Raw genomic sequence first — 13,006 nt, forward strand, 5'->3', positions numbered from 1 at the left:
AACCATGATTATGTTCTTTGTGGTAAAGTGGTCATGCTTAGCGCATGTTTAGATAGGGAGGATTGCTCTAGGAACTTTTCAGATTTAGTTCAAATTTGAACAAATCCTGGATTTTTTTTTTATCACTGTCCCCCTTATCCAGAGTTCCAGACAATTCCTTAGAAGCAAATGTAGATCTTCAGTCCTTTTTCTGAAACTGAAACAGTTGCATTCATGAGTTGCCGGGAAAATTTCATTAGAAACAATATCTCAGCGAATTGCATTTTGGTTTTTGTCTGTGTTGTCAGTCTCAGCTCCCCAATTAGATTGGAGTAAGAATACACAGACTTCATGTAGCACATTTTCCTGTAACTTTTTTGGTAGGTTCAGACATTTGCTGCGACCATATAACTGTAAGCTAGCTCTCACTTGAGTTTTCCCTTTATGTAAGCACTTATAAAATCAACTTTCTTCTCATAGTTCCTGACGGGACGACACTTAATATTCCTCATCTTAGATTATTTAGAACAATATTCTCAAGATACATCGTCCAAATGATTTAGCACAACTGTACATAGCGGCATAGCATTGCTGTTGCTAGAACGTCTTCACATGTCTATTTCCTTGGTGTATCTGCATAGTTCCAATTAGTATTTGCAAAAAAAGTGTTCTGTCTTTCACCGGCCACATCTTCTTCGTGTATCTGGCTGGTGATTTCTTTCAGGTCATCATCTGTCAGCTTCACCTTGAAGGAATCAATGTTGGCATCTAGGTTCTTGATCTTGGTTGTCCCTGAGGATTTAGAGAATAATTGTCAGCAGCAAAATGCTGGGACTGTTCATAAACATGTTACGAGCTTGTCTACTGATGACCTGCTTGGAACCTTGAAGTGGATAAAAAAAAACAGAGGAACAAAACAATAAATATGTTAAATCAGGCCATGTTTGGAACTGTCATAAAGATTTTCAGGCTTAGCAAAACGAATCATAAGACACATACTGCTTAGCAAAAGATCGCATATACACATTTGAAAGGAGGTCCTTCAAATTATCTGCATATGTTTTTGTACATTGTTGCTCCTCTGCCAAATCAAATTAGATCATAACTGAATATGGATGCTTTTCAAATAATGTGTTCTCTCTTTATTTCTGCTACTTATCTATAACTGCTGAATTTTGACACATTTCACTTTTCTCGGAAAGAATAGACAAGAAAAGTTTCGAAAAAAAAAATCCATCGGTTGCCTTCAGTGCATTCAGAAGTGAATTCTATGGACCCTATGGGTTGCCTAAATACTGCATGCCATCAATGATATGAGAATGGTATTATAAAGTCAGACCTGGTATAGGAATCACATCATCCCCTTGATGCAGAACCCAAGCTAAAGCTAGCTGAGCAGGGCTGCACTGGTGCTTCTTGGCCAGGCCTTCCATTTTCAGATAAATCTGCTTGTTTTTCTCCAAATTTTCTGCCGAAAACCTTGGCTGCCGTTGCTGACAAAACCAAAATTAAAACACCTAAGTAAACTGGGAAAAAAAAGACCGATGCAGTCACGCAGACCAATAAATACTGTTTCCAGGCAAATTGTGTCAGTACCAGAGTAGATTCAGCAGAAACTTGTTCTGTGACTCCTCTTCCGCCAAAAAACCCACGGCCAATCGGACTGTAAGCAACAACTCCAATGCCCAGTTCTCTAGACTCCACGGAGCACAACGAATTCACGGTTACATGATAATCATCAATCAGAACCACCACGGTCAGGTTCAAGTAGAATTTGCGATGCTGAACTCACCTGCAGAGCGGCACAATCTCGGGCTCGATGTCCCGAGACCAGAGAGACCACTCCATCTGCACCGCGGCGATGGGGTGCACGGCGTGCGCGCGCCTGATCGTGTCGGGGCTCGCCTCCGACAACCCGATGTATTTCACCTTCCCCTCCTCCACCAGTTTCTTGAGCTCACCAATCTACAGCAATCCCAGCACAAAGATTCACATGAGTGACCACAACTGCAACACCAATATGGAAGGGAAGGCGACGGCGAGAGACAAGCAGAAGGCAGGCAAGCTGCAGAGACTGTGTCCTCGATGGGGATGGTGGTGTCGACGCGGTGCTGGTAGTAGAGGTCGATGTAGTCGACGCCGAGGCGGCGCAGGCTGGCCTCGCAGCAAGCGCGCACGTACTCCGGCCGGCCGCACACGATGGGCACGCCGGCCGCGTCCCGCCGTACCCCGAACTTGGTGGCCACCTGCACCCGCTCCCGCGGCAGCTGCTTCAGCGCCTGTAACAACAGCCATTGGCGCACGTCAACAAAATCGCCTACGCCAGCTCGGGCGAGCCCTCGAGAATCCAAGCGAGACGGACGGAGACGGACCTTGCCGAGGAGGGTCTCGTTGGTGAGGGGTCCGTAGACGTCGGAGGTGTCGAAGAAGGTGACCCCGCGGCCGAAGGCGTGCGCGATGACGGCGACGCCGACGTCATCGTCGAGAGGGGGGCCGTACGCGCCCGCGAGGCCCAAGCACCCGAACCCCAGCTTCGACACCTTCGACGGTCGAATCGATTGATTGGCGCACCGAATTGGACGAGGAGAGTAGCGGACGCGCTGATGCAACTAGCTATATCTAATCGCTGGAGAGGGGAAGAAAGAAGTCACCTCCAGTCCCTGGGTGCCGAGCTTGAAGCGGGGAACCAGGGGGGCTTGCTCCTCCATGGCCGCGCTGTCGTCGCAGGGGAAGGCACGAGCCAGGAGGACTATCGTTAACCAGCGGGGTAGCGGTGCCTGCGCTGCGTCTGCCGCGTGTGGCGTTGCTTGGGACAAAGTTGTCAGTGACTGGGTGGGCCGTCCAAACCTTGGAAGTTTTGATAATAATTAAACTAAATTATAGATAGTTTTTAAACAATTATAGACTAGTTTTAAAAAAAATTATAGACAGTTGCAAATCCTTAACTAATCTATAATAGCAATTTTTTTTGCGAGGACTGTAATAGCAAATTTAGCTATCAAATTCTCTTTAGAAGATAACTGTCCTTTGGCCATATAAATGGATGGAATTTTTAAGCGCTCAACATTCTTTGGCGATCCTCATATGTTTGCTACCAGTTGAACTTTCTCAATTTAATCTCCGCCCACTCGTGAGGTTTTAAGCTAACTTAGGGTACGTTTGATAGGGGTTCAGATTCTTTTAGAAATGTTTTAGTTTCAAATTTTATTAGAAACATTTCTCTGGTGAATCAGAATCACCTGTAGAACTCGTTTGACTAGCTGTCTGGATTTAGTTTATTGAAAGAGAGGAATGTGGTGTAATTGACTATTTTATCCTTGTGTTGATATGGTGTTTGTTTGTTTTATTTGTAATAATAGCATTAGAAATAAGTGGTGACAAAATACACAGTTTCAATACAATATTATAAATACATAGTTTCAATACAATATTACAAAATACAGGGTTTCAATACAATATTATAAATACATGGTTCCAATACAATTACAAAAATACATGGTTCCAATACAATATTACAATTGAGCTATCTTCTAAATTATATTATTGCTCTTGCAAGATCATCACAGAACCTATCTATATTAATGTCACTTGGATCAGATGTCGACGCATCAGACACATTATGAGATGGTGCATGTCGTGCATATCTTTGCTGTATCGTGGGCATATAGTCGGGATCCTCATCGCATCGTCGAAAATCTACGTCAAGTAGTGAATGATTTTCACGAATGAAATTATGGAGGCACATGGTAGCAGCCACAATCCCCTTTTGCTTGGGCACTGGATAACTCGGCATCTTGAGAAGAATTCTCCACTTGATCTTCCAAATACCAAAGGTGCGTTCAACGACATTACGAAGACTTGAGTGCAAATAGTTGAATAGCTCTTGCTCACCACTTGGAGCAAAACCCCTCCTCCAATCAGGAACATGGTACCTTTGACCCTTGTATGGTGATAAGTAGCCTGGTTTGTTTGGGTAACCGGTATCGACAACATAATATTTTCCTATTGAAGGATGTGGCAAAGCTTGAGTATCATGTTGAATAGCATGAAAGAGCACACTTGTGTCGTGCATGGACCCAGGCTGACCAATAGAAGCATAGGTGAAACACATGTCAAAATCAACCACTACCATCACATTTTGGGTTAGGCTTCCTGTTCTTCCAATATATCTAACATAATCTCGTGCTGGTGGTATAGCTAAGATGTGTGTTCCGTCAATGGCTCCAATACAGTCCTTAAAATGTGGCCACATCCTTTGATCCCCAGTAATCCTACTACGCACATTATTGAAGTTACGATTTTGAGGTCGTATGTAATCCTTATCCATCCTAACTAGGCACTGCAATACCTCATCAAACTTTCTACTTATTGTCTCCCCTGAGTGCTGGAATGTATTTTGAACACAACTGCTTGATCTATTTTGACCACAAATACATAGAAAGATAGCAATTGCTTCCATAGAACTAATATGGATGGTTGATTGTAGTCCATAATTGCTCACCAAAATGCCATGCAATGTATGAAACAACCTATCATTCATCCTGAACATCCTATGACTTTCTCCCAGTGTGTTCAATGTTTCCACAAGCCATGCATATCCACTCAACTGTGAGGTTCTTGGTGGATTCTTGTTATGATAGGTCATGTAATAATTGTGCATCAAAGTAACAGTATGAAATAAATTGGATTGTATCTCTTGGTAACGACGTATTACCTCTAAAGCATTAACATCTTCATCATCGGAGTCATTCCCATTCCTTTTACTTCTAGAACTAGACATCTGTATAATATCACACATTTAACAAGTTAATGGCTAAGGTACAACATACATAAATCACAACATACGATTCAACATTACAAGTGCAAGTCTAAGGTACGATAAACATAAGTCATAACACAAGGTTCAATATTACAAGTGCAAGCCTAAGGTACGAAAAACATAAAGATACAATCTTCATGCTACAATAGCATGTATCACATGTTGCCATACTTGACAAAGTGCTTCATCGAGAGCCACTGAAAATGGTCTAGCGGGCGTCTATAGTCATAAACATCTCCCTTTCAGCTCTCTTGGTGAACAGCTTTGTAGCAATGAAGAACTCCTTTGTACCAGGAGATGCACCACACTCCTTCACAAGGGCCATGACATCCTTGATGGAACACCCTGAGCTTTCATCCCTTTTTGCCAGTGACTCAACAGACGCTGTGGACTTCTCATTCAAAGACACAATTTTAGTAATATACTCTTGTATCCATTGTCCACCACTTGTCCTAGGTCTTTTTCCCTTGTCCATGGCACCACAAGCTCTCTTTACTTTGGCCTTCATAGGGGTTGTTATTTCTTCTGCCTCGCTGTCATCATTAGACTTTGCAAGCTCATCACCACCATCTGATTCATCTTGAGGCATAACACCGGATGAAGCACAAAAATGGTCATCATCGGTGTTTCTAAGATCCTCAAACATAACCTTTAACTCTTCTTCATTTTGAAGTGGCTTCTCTTTGAACTTCCCGCTACCTGGAATTTCCTGTCAACATGAATGGTAAATTTTAGACAATAAAATGTGGGTCGAAACATGCTAAGAACAATGAAATTACAATTTGCAAAATTACTTTTCTCATCTTCTTCCACCATTCCTCACTCATTTCACTGTTCCCTTGTTCTCATCCCAACCTAATCTAGTTTGTGTCACCAGTTTCTTCTAGGCACCATACTCTCGTTTCATTTTATCCCATTTGTTCTTAAATTGGGATCTTTTGTATAAAAGACTGATCCTCTTTTGAAACTTTTCTATCACATTATTGTACCCAACATTGTTCAAATGGGTACTCGAACAATTTCGACACCTCACTTATTCAGCAAATAACTCACAAACAATCATAGTGTTCTCATTAGACCATTCAGCCATCTACTTGAAAGAAGAAGAAAAAATTCAGAAAGTACTTGAAAATAGGCACAAGTGAACACTGTCCAAATCATTCAGAGATGCACAAAGTGAATGAGAGTAGCAAAATGAGAGCAATGCACAAGTGAACAAGAGTAGAAAATTGAGAGCAATGCACCAGTGAATACCGAACAATTATACTGAACCGCACACACAAACCAGTTGCAACAGTCAGACCTCCTGAACCGCACATCATTGTCGTTGCATTTCTGCTCTCTTTTGAATGCGCTAGATGTAAGGAAGGGAGAAACAGCGAGGATAGCTCACCTTTACGGCGCGGGCGACAACACTGGCAGTGGTGGCACAGGCAGCAGGCTGGTGTCAGCGCGGTCCACGGCCTCCTGGCGAACTGGACGGTATTGCCGGCGACCTGGCATACATTGCAAATCGGTATGAACGTAGATCTAATGATTCACGGGTAGGGAGGCCTACAACATCTAATGATTCACGGGCAGGGAGTCCTACAAAATCTAATGATTCACAGGGAAGGGCAGTGAGAACGGCTTAGGGACCTTGAAGTGCGGCGACGACGGCTGTGGCGTGGGCGGCGGGTGGGAGTTAGCAGGCTCGAGGCGATGGATGACGCAGCCTTGGGAACGGGCGACGGACGGTGCAACCTTGGGCATGAGCTGCGGGTGGCACGGGCGGCGGTGGTGCCAGCGACGGCCAGACGAGTGGGCGGCGGAGGCTGGGCGGATGGTGACTAGAGTGAAATTCGTTCGGGGCGAGGAGAGAGTGGCAGGGAACGAGCAAAGACGCACAGGCATTTTGGACCATTGGCCAGTGGCATTTGTGCATAAATTGGCTTAAAGTCCAAGGGGTTGTTCAAACTTGTCCAGTTCAAAACGGTGAGAAACGGCCTCCCAGTTGTTTTGGCATTTCAGCCTGATTCCATGGCCTGAAACGTTTCCAATGCTACCGTTCGACTTGCTCTCCGCCCGATTTTGCTGTGAGTCCGGATCGATCCGCGGAGCCGAATGGAGCCTTATTTTGTGGGTCTCTATATAAAGTTTTATTAGTCGCAGACTGTTGCGAGTTTATTGGCAACAAAATAATATTTTCAATTCTAAGCACTATAATTTTATTTAAGAGAGTAGAATGCAGTTGCTCACTCTCAAGTCTCAAAACACCACACACACCACCAAAGTACGCGAACGCAGGCATGTGGTTCCCCAACACAGGATTGGAATATATTGGACACCATGTGCCCAAATTTGTGTACTTCTAAAATTGGTTGACGCTAACGCTGAGTTTAGGACTTAAATTGTGGGTTGGACGCATAATCCTGTTCCTAGTCATTTGGCCACATGCTAGCTTCATATAAGTAGCCCTACCCTCTGTTTCATCTTGATTAACCTTAAGGAAAAGACAATTACAATTAGGATATGTTTAGATTTAATTTTAATGAACTCGATGAATTCTCTCGTGTTCTAAATTCTAAAGCCTTTATCAGATGAATTTTGTCATGATATGACTCTATTGTGGATCTCAATGAGTTGATTATGCTCCTATCGCTTGGGCGTAACCTTCTTCTCCTTACATAATCGTGTTAAGGAGACATATCATACTTAAAGTCTCTGAGGGTAATCTTGTTGGATTGTATTACTTTTAAATATTTAAAATATTATTTTCTAATCTGAAGATGGTTTTCGTGTAGAACACGACAAATTATCTAGAATACCAGGACATCCCCATGACAGTTGTGAAACCTATTATATCGGGTTAATGACATGTATATGGTAGATACCCGTTCTAAAGATATATTATATTTATATTAAATATATAATCATTAATTATTTATTCTCGTCAACAGGAGCTGATGAAGACCATGGCGATTCTTGACGGGGTTGTAAGCCGAGGGTGACAATGGTGACGCTCGACAGATTCATGCCGCCCGAAGACTCTCGGCGGAAGCTATTGGCAACTGAGGCAAAGCTCGACAGAATAGTAAGCCGAGGGTGACAGCTGTGGCGCACGATGGAGTCATACCACGCGAAGCATCTCCGTGGAAGCTGAGCCAACGATGGCGAATCTTGATAGGGTCATAAGCCGAGGGTAACGGTGGTGACACTCGACAAAGTCGTGCCACGCGAAGACTCTCAGCGGGAGCTAGTGGCGAAGCTCGATGGAGTCGTGTCACGTGAAGCCTCTCAGCGGGAACCGGTGGCGAAGCTTGATGGAGTCGTAAGCCGAGGGTGACGACGGTGGCACTTTACAGAGTCATACCGCACGAGGCCCCTCGGCTGGAGCTGGTGGCAACGATGGTGAAGCTCAACTAAGTCGAATGCCAAGGTTGACGACGATGAAGCTCGATGGAGTCATGCCACGTGAAGCCTCTCGACGGAAGCCAATGGCAAAGCTCAGTGGAATCATGCCATGCAAAGCCTCTCGACGGAAGCCATCGGCAACAGTGGCGAAACTCAACGGAGTCGTAAGTCGAGGGTGACGATGGTGGCACTCGGCGGAGTCATGCCATGCAAGGCCTCTCAGCGGGAGCCGGTGGCAACGGTGGCAAAGCTCAATCGAGTCGAAAGCTAAGGGTGATAGCGGTGAAGCTTGAGAGAGTTGTGCCACTCAAAACCTCTCGGTGGAGGCCAGTGGAAACGGTGGCAAAGCTCGATAGATTGGAAGCTCGACAGAATCGTGCCACATGAAGCCTCTTAGCGGAAAATAGTGGCAATGGTGGCGAAGCTCAACAGAGTCGTAAGCTAGTGGCCAAGGGTGACGAGTGACGATCGGCGGAGTCATGCCACTTAAAGCCTCTCGATGGGAGCCGGTGGCAAAGCTTGATGGAGTCGAGTTACACGAAGCCTCTCAGCGGAAGGTGGTGGCAAAATAGTTTCATAATTTTTTTTTTGATAACGGGGAAACCCCATTTCCATTACCAGGTAACGGATCAACGTACTTAGCAGTGTCGATTACAGCCCTGACTGAAGGGATAGAGCGAGAGAACTTCAATATTTACAGACCAAAGAATAACCGGGACAAAGAGGAAACTCTAAGAAAGGAACTGCCAAGTTTAATCATGTATCAGAGAGACAAAAGACCGAGAGGCACTGACGAACAGAGTAAAACTAATTAGCGAGTTCATCAACGTCTGGCGAGTTGGAGGTGCCCGCGTCCACATTAACCTCAGAGATCACGACTGAAGAACTGGGAATCAACAAAGAAGGAGGCATCTGGCGTTGCTGCGAAGACAAAACGTCCAAAACGGTGCTGAGAAGCCCTTGAGCGCCTTTCATCAGCTCATCCTTATCCATACCTTTTAACAGCTCTGCCCAAATTTTCAAAAAAGAGCATGAGTGAAAAATAATTTCACTAGGATCATGAATGAGTTTTTTCTCAAAACATGTTTTATTCCTAGCTTTCCAAATAGCCCAGCATATTGCTGCCAGCCCAACCACATGAAACACTTGCCCTTGGCTTAACCAAGATCGAACCCACACATAATATTGCTGAACAGAATTAGGAATAGTATTTGCCCCAAGAAAGGAAGCCACGAAACCCCAAACAGATTTAGCAACTGGGCAAAGGAAAAATAAATGCACACATGATTCCTGTTGAGTACAAAAGTAACAAGTGCCATCACGAGTCCACTTTCTCTTAATCATATTGTCTTTAGTCAGTAGAGCATGCTGTTCTAATAGCCATAAAAAGATTTTGATTTTCTGAGGAACCTTTGCCTTCCAAATGTGATTAAAAGACTTATTGGGATAACCCTTCATCAACCACTTATACATAGATTTTACAGTGAAACGACCCTTCTTCTCAAAAGACCAAGAGACCACATCCTCAGAGTCAGACAAATTGATCTGAGCCACCAAATTTTTAATAAAGGACCATTGGTCAGAAAGTTCACTATTTAGCCATCTCCTAAATTCCAATTCTTTAAAAAAGCTTGGCAAACCAGAATATCAGAATCAACACAGATCTCATAAACATCTGTGAAAAGAACATATAAAGGTTTTGGGGTCACCCAAGCATCTTCCCAGAATCTGGTAGTTTGCCCATTTCCCACTATGCATCTCCTCTCTTGGAGGTATAAATCTTTTACTTTGAGAAGATCACTCCAACAGGGGGAGTCTCCTTGCTTGTGTCTAACATTAACCAGCAAAGAAGAAGACAGATACTTCTTCCTAATAATTTGTTGCCAGATGCCCTCTTTCTCTTCTAACTTCCACCACCATTTACACAAAAGTGCGAAATTCATAGCAGAAAGATTTTTAATGCCCAAACCACCTTTTTTCTTAGGAGTACAGATCAGGGCCCATTTAACCAGATGATATTTCTTTTTTGTCCCACCCCCCTGCCAGAAAAACCTTCTTCTTGCTTTATTTATATTCTTGATAACAGTCTTCGGCAAGAGATACATAGACATGTGATATATAGGCACATTGGAAAGGCTAGTATTAATAAGAATCACTCTGCCTCCAATGGATAACAGATTTCCTTTCCACACATCAAGCTTTTTATAGATTTTTTCTTCAACATTGATCCAATCAACAATACGAAGCCTACTAGGGCTGATAGGCACGCCCAGATATTTGATTGGGAAGTATCCAATCTGACAGTGAAAGAGATTAGCATATGTTTCCAGAAGTTCATTATTACCACCAATCATCAGAACTTCACTCTTTAGAAAGTTTATTTTTAAACCAGACATTAACTCATACATATAGAGCAACAACTTAAGGTTTGTAGCTTTCTCAATATCATTTTCAATGCACAAAATGGTGTCATCAGCATATTGCAGAACAGTAATGCCATCCTCCAGTAAATGCGACACAAGACCAGTAATTTTTTTGCTTCTTTGAGCAGCATGAATCATCTTGGTCAAACATTCTGCGGCCAAGTTAAACAAGAAGGGTGAAAGTGGGTCACCCTGTCTCACCCCTTTGTAACTTCTGAAATAAGGACCAATTTGGTTATTGATTTTGACACTAAGGGTCCCATCTTTGACCACAGACTTTATCCATTTTTTCCAAAGAGGACTGAAACCTCTCAACTCCAGACAATGAAAAAGGAAAGCCCAATTCACCTTGTCATAGGCTTTCTCGAAGTCTAATTTCAAAACAATACCAATTTAATTCTTTCTTTTTGTTTCATGTAAAATTTCATGTAGGGACATTACCCCATCCATAATATTTCTGTTTTTAATAAAAGCATTTTGGCTATCACAAATTAGCTTGTCCATGAAAGGTTCTAACCTTGTATTTAAAACTTTGGAAATCAATTTATAAGAGCAGTTCAACAAGCAAATAGGTCTGAAATGTTGAACTTTATTAGCATTAGCAACTTTAGGCAACAGGGTGATCACTCCATAATTCAACCTTCTAACATCTAGAGAGCCAGCATAGAAATCAGTAAACAGGTTTAATAAATCTACTTTAATAACATCCCAACATTTATGAAAAAAATCAGCTGGGAATCCATCAGGGCCAGCAGCTTTATTAGTATTCATTTGAAACAAAACATTTTTAATTTCTTCCTCAGTAAAAGGGGCATCAAGAAACACATTATCTTCACTAATAAGACAACTCTTCTTTAAGAATCATTTTTCTTTTTTTAGTTTGACCAGCCAAATTACCACCCCAGCCTTTTAAATGAGCTCTTAGATTCTTCAACTTGGTTATCCAGACATCAGCACTATCTCCTGGAATACTGTTCTTCCAAATCTTATCCACTTCATTAATGAAATCAGCATGCTCTAACCAAGATGGTTCAAATTTAAACACATTTTTTTTATCACTTTTGTGGCCAACCGTAGAAACAACCAATACATTGTGATCAGAAATATCTCTAGGGACTTTTTGAACAGAAGCCAGAGGATATATACAATCCCACTTATTACTAATCAACACTCTATCCAATCTTTCCAAGGTTGGATTCTCCCTATTATTAGACCAAGTAAAAGAACCTCCATTCATATGGAGTTCTTGTAATTCATATACACGGATGATAGCATTAAAAGTATGAGACCACTGAGGGAGAGTATTGGGTTTGTTCTTTTCATGAGTATATCTCAAGATATTGAAATCTCCTCCTATTATAATAGGAAGATTTAATTGAGAGCAGAAACTGGACAGTTCACAAAGAAAATTATCTTTATCCTCATCTTGAGCTGTACCATAGATGTTGATTAAAGCCCATTTCATCCTATTAACTTTATGCACCACATCAGTTTGAATCATATATTGCCCTTTTTTAACCATAATGACATCCAAATCATTAGTGTTGATTCCACTCAGAATACCTCCGGATTTCGCTGAGGAGGGAATCCATTCCCAAGAAAAACTTTCAGCAGGATCAAGTTTTTGTAAATCAAAGGCAGAAATCTTTGTTTTAATAGTTTCTTGCAAACAGATGAAGCTGAGATGGAAGGAGGAAATGAGATCCCTAAGGCACATACTCATGCCTTTTTTCCCCAACCCCCTACAATTCCAAAAACAACCTATCATTTATATTTTTTGGGTTTTTTAGTAACTTCCCTCACAGGCCTTTGTGAGAGTTTCTTAATGGATCCTGAACTCAGAGATCCAACCTGGACAACCCCAAGAGATAGCTTCTTACTCCCCTTCCTACTTACTTTCTTTTTTGATTTAACCAAAACAAAATCCCCTTGATCAGATTGATCATCTTCCTCTCTTATCCATCCTAAAAGTTTGGGTGAAGAGGAGTCCCCAAGATTATTAAGGGATATATCAGTTTCAGTATTAGGTTTAGCTTTATCAGCTAAAGCACATCTAGCATCCTCTAAGTTTTTGATCAAATTAACAATCTCAAAATCAGACGAATTCAACATAACACCCATGTCACATGCTTTACCAGCAATATCAGAACAAGATAAAACCGAAAAAACATTTGAATTATATAAAGATTTGGGAAGATGTGTAGAAGGAGTACCTTCCAAGTTTCTCTTCCTGGCTCTTTGAGTGGCTAAATCAGCAATGTTATGGCCTACAAGGTGTGCACATCTTGCACTGACCCTGGTAGGTTGCACTTTGATTTGCTGGATCTTGGAAACCCCTTGTAATTTGCCTCCTTCTGCCCTGGTAGAGGTATCTCCTGCATTATCAACATTG

The 13,006-nt window shown here is 42.3% G+C and overlaps 1 protein-coding gene across 1 annotated transcript; it reads right to left on the minus strand.

Moving 5' to 3' along the window:
- Positions 1-477: 477 nt before the first annotated feature.
- On the minus strand, positions 478-2,784 carry LOC133915917 (probable aldo-keto reductase 1). The gene is made up of 7 exons (XM_062359316.1): positions 2,631-2,784; positions 2,352-2,519; positions 2,055-2,258; positions 1,772-1,944; positions 1,576-1,672; positions 1,319-1,472; positions 478-771 (listed from the first exon to the last, which is right to left on the minus strand). The coding sequence occupies exons 1-7, from the start codon at positions 2,685-2,687 to the stop codon at positions 596-598; spliced, it is 1,029 nt and encodes a 342-aa protein (XP_062215300.1). The 5' UTR covers positions 2,688-2,784; the 3' UTR covers positions 478-595.
- Positions 2,785-13,006: the final 10,222 nt, after the last annotated feature.

This window comes from Phragmites australis, chromosome 1, assembly GCF_958298935.1.
Source record: "Phragmites australis chromosome 1, lpPhrAust1.1, whole genome shotgun sequence".
Lineage (NCBI taxonomy): Eukaryota > Viridiplantae > Streptophyta > Magnoliopsida > Poales > Poaceae > Phragmites > Phragmites australis.

What these genes read in the sequence shown, in the direction of transcription:
- LOC133915917 (XM_062359316.1), bottom strand. Translation starts at nt 2,687, where the DNA reads ATGGAGGAGCAAGCCCCCCTGGTTCCCCGCTTCAAGCTCGGCACCCAG. An exon ending in TCGGCACCCAGGGACTGGAG is followed by an intron (nt 2,520 to 2,630) that starts GTGACTTCTTTC and finishes CGACCGTCGAAG; the next exon opens with GTGTCGAAGCTGGGGTTCGG. An exon ending in GAGATTGTGCCGCTCTGCAG is followed by an intron (nt 1,673 to 1,771) that starts GTGAGTTCAGCA and finishes CGTGGAGTCTAG; the next exon opens with AGAACTGGGCATTGGAGTTG.